This window comes from Elgaria multicarinata, chromosome 13, assembly GCF_023053635.1.
Source record: "Elgaria multicarinata webbii isolate HBS135686 ecotype San Diego chromosome 13, rElgMul1.1.pri, whole genome shotgun sequence".
NCBI lineage: Eukaryota > Metazoa > Chordata > Lepidosauria > Squamata > Anguidae > Elgaria > Elgaria multicarinata.
The window spans coordinates 24,333,999-24,342,264 of NC_086183.1; the positions used below are offsets into that span (position 1 = coordinate 24,333,999).

An 8,266-nucleotide genomic window follows, 5' to 3' on the forward strand; every position below is an offset into this window, starting at 1 on the left:
AAGAAGGCATTCTTCTGAACATGTTTTGAGCAAATATATTGGATTCGATCCAGACTTAGTCAAACTTAGACTAGACAGATTGAAATCAATAGGACTTAAGTTAGCCAGCAGTAACAATCCACATATATAGTATTACTATAGTAATTCATATTTGAAAATATTGAATTCAACCCTTTGGAGGAATGGACTCTTGCCCACATTTCTTTCTATCAAGTAATCCTCATTAGTTTTTATTAATTACAACTCTTCATTTTTTCTGTTTCTTGAAAGTTTGCTATATCAATTCCTCAAGCATTTTCTGATCTTACTTGTATTCTAGTGAAACACTCTGTTTGATTTGCATGGAGGGATAGAATCACAACCTACCAGAGATGATCCACTGACTGTACTGAAGCTGGTCTTCCAAAAGTATGTGGTTGGGCACTGTGAAGTGTCTGCCTGGAACAGGAAAGAGAGAGCCGTTATGTGATGTTTTCAAGGAAATGAAGTCATCAGGAGAAAAAGGAACTCATCGCCAGTGGCAACAACGGTTTAACAGGACGGGAAAGTCAATTTCTGTGACGCTGCAAAGTTCCATGTTGTGAAACCTTTAGTGGAAAAAAGGTCCAATTCCCTACATCGCTCGTAAAGATTGTCTATGTTGACCCCAAATACTCCACAATGACATAAAACAGTCATTCCCATAGACAATGTTAAGAGTACAATTAGGATAAAGTTCCCATTAACATTCCAAGGGAAGATTGGATGGTGCTTTGGTCCATCTAGCCCAGTAATGTGGACAGTGTCAGCTGCTCTCTAGGACTTCAAATAGGAGTATGTCCAGCTCTACCTAGAGATGCCAGGAATAGAACCCGGGGCCTTCTGAATGTAAAGCAAGTGTACTGCCATTGAGCTACATCTATTTCCACTGAGCCATCAAATCAACTCTTGTTTATCACTTGTCTGTCACTTATGATGGATGGAACAAATCTGTCAGTTTCAGTTTCTCTCAGTTGCCCAAATTTCTGATTTTAAATTAAGCTGTCTCGAACTTTGAGAGGTGTTTTTTGGGTGTTTAAAAAAGAAGTTTTCATAAAAAATTGTATGCACTGTTGTGGGCATTTGTCCTGGGACATTTGGCTAATATATACATTTTTGCAAGCACTTCCCCTGATTTAATGAATTTTTCACTAATAGAAATGTTTTTTGTATAACCATTGTATCCATTTCTGAATAGGTAACTGCATTATCAAATTCAGAAAAGTGCAAATTAGGTGGCATTTTGATTGGGATATTGGTTAAATTTATTATTATTATTATTATTATTATTATTATTATTATTATTATTATTATTATTATTTACATTTCTATACCACCCCATAGCTGAAGCTCTCTGGGCAGTTTATGTAAGATTAAAATTTATTCTCTCTCTCTCTCTCTCCCATACACAATCACATGCACATCACTTAGTCCTCCTATCAGCTGGGGGTGGGGGCAGGAAGAAAAGAGGATGAATCATCTCCTTTGTGTCTTGATGACTCTCACTTATCAGACTGTTTTCTTGTGCTATTTCCTAGTCATTCTAGGCCATCATTCCCTCTATTTGTGATGTTCAGGGAGTGGGTGTCATTCCTTATTTAGACAAAACACACAGCCCATGCACATGTTACTCCACTGCTGAAATCTCTTCATTGGCTTCCAATTCACTTCAGAATCCAATATATTATAAACTTCTCCTGTTGACCTACAAAGCTTTCCACTGTCTAGCTCCTTCCTATCTCTCCTCTCTCATCTCACACTATTGCCCCGCTCGTGCTCTTCGCTCCTCTGATGCCATGTTTCTCGCCTGCCCAAGGGTCTCTACTTCCCTTGCTCGGCTTCGTCCATTTTCTTCTGCTGCCCCTTACGCCTGGAACGCTCTTCCAGAACATTTGAGAACTACAAGTTCAACCGCAGCTTTTAAAGCTCAGCTAAAAACTTTTCTTTTTCCTAAAGCTTTTAAAAATTGATTTTATTTTGACTTTATACTTTTAGTTTTACCCTACCCGGTGCCTGTTTACACTTCCCTGTGCCTGTTTGCATTCTCTTTCCCTCCTTATTGTTTACTACAACTTTACTAGATTGTAAGCCTATGCGGCAGGGTCTTGCTATTTACTGTGTAATCTGTACAGCACCATGTACATTGATGGTGCTATATAAATAAATAAATAAATAAATAAATAAATAAATAAATAAATAAATAATAATAACTGTTTACCCTACCCTGTGCCTGTTTGCATTCTCTTCCCCTCCTTATTGTTTTATTATGATTTTATTAGAATGTAAGCCTATGCGGCAGGGTCTTGCTATTTACTGTTTTACTCTGTACAGCATCATGTACATTGATGGTGCTATATAAATAATAATAATAATAATAATGAGACAATAATCAGCAGGCTTGGGGGAATCCCAAGTACAAGGAAAAACAATAATTAGAAAAACCTTAAGCAGGTGTGTGTGTGGGGGGGGACTTTAATAATCAAGTAAGGACTGAGCATGCTCAGTGGCCACAGAATGCTGACTGTGATGTGGGGAGAGGGATGGAATACCAGGGGGAAGAGAAAGGAATGGAGTGGCTGAGATCCTAAACAGGGAGAACTCCACTCTACAGTGCTGTGCTACAGATTCCAATTGTTCACCTGTAATTTCCATAACAATAGATGGGATTTGCAAGATTGAGCACTGGCAATTAAGAAGCTTTAAGCCATTCTTATGGCCCACTTAGTTTTCTCCTGTCCATATTTCAGAGTCATTCATATCAATCAACAGGATGTGAAATTGAAGGAATCTAAGTACCTGGATTGGTCCCAGTCCCATGCTTCAGAAACACCAGGTTCACACCTAAAACCCCATGAACAAAGGCAGCAGTGGATCCAGACACAAGCTCAGAGCTGGAGATGCAGTTCTTGTCTGGCAGCATGGCACATATCTTTGAGCCCTACTCATGAGGAGGAAGCATGCTGTAGATCAGGGCCTTACTGACAAGCCAGGAAGGGATGGGGCATCAGTATTCTCTGTAAAGCTGCTCCATTGGAGCGTAGTCCTTGCTGAAGCAACACCTTTCCCATTGTGCTCTCTTCTGGACAGCTCCTTTGCTAGACAGATCTTTCTGGTCCTTGAAAAACAGAGTTATTCCCCGGAAGATTAGGAGCTGACTTTTATTGCAGGGAAGGCAAGAAGAGGAAACAAGTCCATCAGAGCCTTCCTCCACCAGTGTTCTGCTGATACGTTGGACTACAAAGCAAACCCATTTTCACTTGACAGCTCTTAGCTGTACAGTTCCCCTGCTAGACGGATCTTGCTGGTCCTGCAGAATTATTCCTAGGAAGTTTGGGAGCTGGCTTTCATAACAAGGGTTGGATCTCCCATTACTAACTTATGTGACAGTTTCTTCAAATGTGGTTGGTTTGTTGAAGGATTTCTAATCCTAAATTTTGCACAGATCGGTTTGGAAAACAGTAACTAAAGGGCTAAGAGACCTCAATCCAGGAGCACGAGAACTACAAACAGGACTTTGACATTTCTTTCAGAAATGAAAGAGTTATGCAACAAATATCAGGACATGTGCTGAAATGGAGGTGTTTAGATGGTTTTGTCACGGAGAACAGGCAGGTGCTTGTAACCCATCTCAGTTTGAACAAAGAATATACTAAAGATTATTAGATAGTCATCCCAGCTTGGTACACAAATGAGCGTTATGAACATCATAGGCTCTACCAATGAACTACAATTCCACGCAACCGCCTGGAATAGAGCTTCGGCTATTGGGCGGTATAAAAATGTAATAAATAAATAAATAAATAAATAAATAAGGCAGGCAGGCAGGCAGCAGACATTTCTGGGGGCATAAGGAAGTGAGCCAAGGATAAGCCAGTAATGCATATAAAATGGAATAAATAAATAAATAAATAAATGAAGGAGGGGTGGAATTAAAAGCAGCAGTGTTGCTGAATAAACAACAAGAAGAACTTTTAAAAAAAGGCTATATCTGTCTTTTACCAGTAATAGGGGGACGTGCCGGGGGAGAGGGAAGCAGCTGCCAGTTCAGCTCAAGAAAGCCATTGCTTCACCAAGAGCTCTGAGAAGTAAACGCTAACTTCAACTCATAATAGGCATCGCTCCACCACTAAGAGAGAAGTAGAACGCTCACTTCGACTCATGATAGGCATTGCTCCACCGGGTTACTCTCTTTGGAAGGCTCTGATGGCCTTCCAGTACAGGAGAGAGTGGGGGCACGTCCACAATGAGATGCCCTAGGGGAGCTCATCCCCTTGCACCACATCTTTTCAGTTGTTCCCCAAAGTTAGGGTGGGTAGCAGTGCTGTGTTTCTATTTCTTATTATTGGCTTAGTATATGATTTCAGGTTGTGTTTGTGCATTTGGTGGGGCTACTGTGTTAAAAAACACTAGGAAAAGTCCGTTCAGATTAAGAAAGAGAAGTTTCCCAGAATCCCAAGTTAACCATTTTGCCTATCCCCTCCTCTAACTTTGGGATCATGTGATCATGACCGGTCATGTGATCATGACTGGGATCATGCCCCTCAGCCCTTTGAAAAAGGTATTTTTCCCACCGATTTTTAAAAAAATTCTAGCGCGCGACCCGCACCACGCAGAGAGGTGAGAGTAGTCTCAAAATGACCCCCATCCATGACTCTCTGTGCACAAGAATTTTCAGAACAATAGCTTAAAAATCAACCCAGTTATCCCCAATTCTTTTTCTCAATGCAATCCTATGGGCGAAAACCTCCGTTTGACCCGCGCTGTCTGTTTGTTTCCCCGATTTTTTAAAAATTCTAGCATGCGACCCGCACAACGCAGAGAGGTGAGAGTAGTCTCAAAATGACCCCCATCCACGACTCTCTGAGCACAAGAATTTTCAGAATGATAGCTTCAAAAACAACCCAGTTATCCGCGATTATTTCCCGCAATGCAATCCTATGGGTGAAATGTTTTCAAGATGGCGATCGGAGCGCTCCGCCTGAAAGAGGAGCTCCGAAAAATGGCCACTTCTTTTCGCCTTGCTTCTAGGGGTCCGCGGTCCGCTTCTACTCCGCCTCTGGGTAAGGCGGAGCAGGCCAATTCGCTACTGCTTCTCTGCTCCTAATTGGAGCGGAGCACATGCCTAGCTCTAACAGTCAGGAAGATTTTCCTTATGTCCAGACGCAATCTGGCTTCCTGTAACTTGAGGCCATTATTCCATGTCCTGCATTCTGGGATAATCGAGAAAAGATCCTGGCCCTCCTCTGTGTGACAACCTTTCAAATACTTGAAGAATACTTAGAAAACCTACCGTAGCAAGAGTGCACATGACTTGGAAAATATTGGTCCCCTGCGGAATCCACAGGATTAAATTAATAGAAATCTAAACTCATTTGAACCTGTTGTGGATTTCTCCAAAGTCCCTACTTTCACTCTATTGTCCTGCCTTGCTCAAGTCAGCTTCTATATCTCCTGTCCTTGTTCATCGGGCTCCTTGGGAATTGGCAATATTTTATCAGCAGCTTTCATTAAGCAAATGATGGGAGGATGTCCATGGGCTGGTCTTCGGATCACATTGTTTGGAAAATAGCTATGGGAAGATACATCTTGATTCTAAAAGAAGGGCAGCACTTAGTGGCCTGAAGCTGCTGCCTCTAGGAGTGTGCAGCCTAACTAAAGACAGGACTGAGCAGTTATGTCCTTCCTCTGGAGACCATCTAATTTGACGAGCACCCTCTAGTGGAGGAATGTAAAACTCTACATCTTTCTACCAATTAATTTCTGTGGGCTAAGAACATAATATAAGAAGATCCTTGCAATGTCAGACCAACGTAGTCCAGCATTCTTTTCCAATAGTAGCTAACTAGTTGTCTCTGGGAAGCCAACAAGCAGGGCATGAGGATAGACACCAGTACTGTGCTGGAAAAAAAAGACAACACAAGAATTGAATTTACAATTAAGAAAACTACAAGTTTATTAAAATCAAGTTCGTAATTCCAACCACCACACAGCATATGCAAGGACAGCTCTGTCTCATAAGCATCTTTCGCTTGTGACTGTATCACATTGTAAGCTGTGATTTTTTTTCTTTTTACATTAACGTTTGTGCATATTTTCATGGATAGTTCCCCAAGGCTATGCAACAATTGTATGCATTTTTTTAAATATACACATTTTTCTCCTGGTCATTAAAGTGCATTTGTGTGTATTATTCATAAGTCAGCATTTTTATGCACGTTTTTCAAACCTACACTTTATTTCAGAAATATTGTTTACGTTCTGCAGATTGCATCATACAGGCTTCTACTACAGATTTGGTTCAGGCCAATGTTTCATTCCGGGAAGTGAAAACTAAGTAAATTCTTATTAAAGATGAACTCAAATGAAATTATTATTATTATTATTATTATTATTATTATTATTATTATTATTTATTTATTTATATAGCACCATCAATGTACATGGTGCTGTACAGAGTAAAACAGTAAATAGCAAGACCCTGCCGCATAGGCTTACATTCTAATAAAATTATAATAAAACAATAAGGAGGGGAAGAGAATGCAAACAGGTACTGGGAAGGGTAAAACTAACAGTATAAAGTCAGAACAAAATCAAGTTCTGATGTCAATTGGGATGTCAATTTCTCAGACATCCCAAACACGTTGCAAAATGATCAGATCTCCGATGTTTGCTGAGATGTAGAAGGATTGGGGTTGCGAGACCCTGCCAGAATACTGGGGAGAACTGAATCAGATAATTGACCAGCGACAGATTCTTCATATTTGTCTCCAGAAATCTTGCAGCAAATCAGACTGCATGGTGATGGAACTGCTGGGCGTTTGTAATGCAGGGTGAGCCAACGGTCAGAAATGGCCTGGCGAATGGTGGCAGAAGAGAAGAAGAAGATGACGGGATCCAAGGTGGTGTTGAGAGAGGTGAGGAAGAAGGTCACATGTCTCCAGGGAGGGCTTTTCTTCCGAATGAAGCCCACAATGTGGGAAATATTGTAGGGACCAAAGGCGATGGCAAAATTCAGTATAGTGGCCACGGCGAGGCCCACGGCCCGTTGCTTCTTATGAGGCTTGATGTTGGGCATAGAGGTCATGATGCGGATAATGTTGATATAGCAGAAAAGGGTGATGATGAATGGGAGGCAGAAGAGGACAAGGCTGAATTCCAGTCGGAAAGGGAGGAGGATCTTGAGCTGGATTTTGGTGAATTTCTTGTAGCACGTGTAGTTGTTGTTAGGATTCCACTGGGTCCCATTACCATATTCAACAATGTAAATAATGCTGGCACAGTGCGAAGAGGCTAGCAACCAGAAAACGAGGCTGGCCACTTTGGCATAAGTTGGCCTACAGTAAAACTTGTGCTTGATAGGATAGGCGATGCACAGGTAGCGTTCCACGCTGACCCCCATGAGGAAGAGGGTGCTGATGTAGGTGCTGCTGTAGAAAAAGAAGTTGGTCAAGGGGCAAAGGAATGCAGGGAGAGGCCATGTCATGTCATTGGCAGCTTCAACCATCTTGAAGGGCAGAAAGATCAGAAGGAAAAGGTCAGAGATGGTCAAGTTGAGCAAGAGGATGTCTATGGGCTTCTGGCGCACTTTCCTCAGGAACGAGTAGCAGGCCAGAAGATTGGATGGGAAGCCAATCACAAAGGCAAAGATGTAGATGGGAAGGACAACATTTTTGGGAACCATCCTCTCTGGGACTGTAAAGGAAAGGAGAGATAATTAGACATGAAAGGTGTTTCTCATCCCTCAAGGAAAACACCAAGCAAACGAAAGCAATTGTAATATTTTCTTATATCATCCAGTGATGGCTGTGCTTGTCTCCAGGGATTTTTTGAGACAGCTCTTTAGTAAGAATAAATAAGGTCCCTCAATTTTTTTACCATGGAAACTTGAGGACACAGCCTGAATGCTCCACTGAAAGATTGATAACTTTGGGTAATTTCAACCAGGAATGGCACTCTGCATTCCTTTAGAACACAGACTGAAAGCTATCGATATGCACCATGAATAGGGTGCAATGGCAGTATATCTATATGCAGTCCCCATAGCCACACACCATGTCTGCATGTTAAGGGGGAGTCGTCGGAATCAGATTCCAGCAGTATAACCAGAAATTTAGGGGCAGTGGATTCTATGGTTTATATCGGGAAAGCTGCTGAACAGATTGATCTAATATTTGGCAATTTGCAAGAGGATGGCTTGAGAATGATCTGTGCTGATTTTGAAGTAGAAAGGTCATAGAATTACTTATTT

The 8,266-nt window shown here is 41.4% G+C and overlaps 1 protein-coding gene across 1 annotated transcript; it reads right to left on the reverse strand.

The window, feature by feature from the left end:
- Positions 1-6,670: 6,670 nt before the first annotated feature.
- Positions 6,671-7,699, reverse strand: LOC134408385 (free fatty acid receptor 2-like). The gene has a single exon (XM_063140644.1). It carries the CDS (start codon positions 7,697-7,699, stop codon positions 6,671-6,673), a length of 1,029 nt encoding a protein of 342 aa, XP_062996714.1.
- Positions 7,700-8,266: the final 567 nt, after the last annotated feature.

What these genes read in the sequence shown, in the direction of transcription:
- LOC134408385 (XM_063140644.1), bottom strand. Translation starts at nt 7,699, where the DNA reads ATGGTTCCCAAAAATGTTGTCCTTCCCATCTACATCTTTGCCTTTGTG.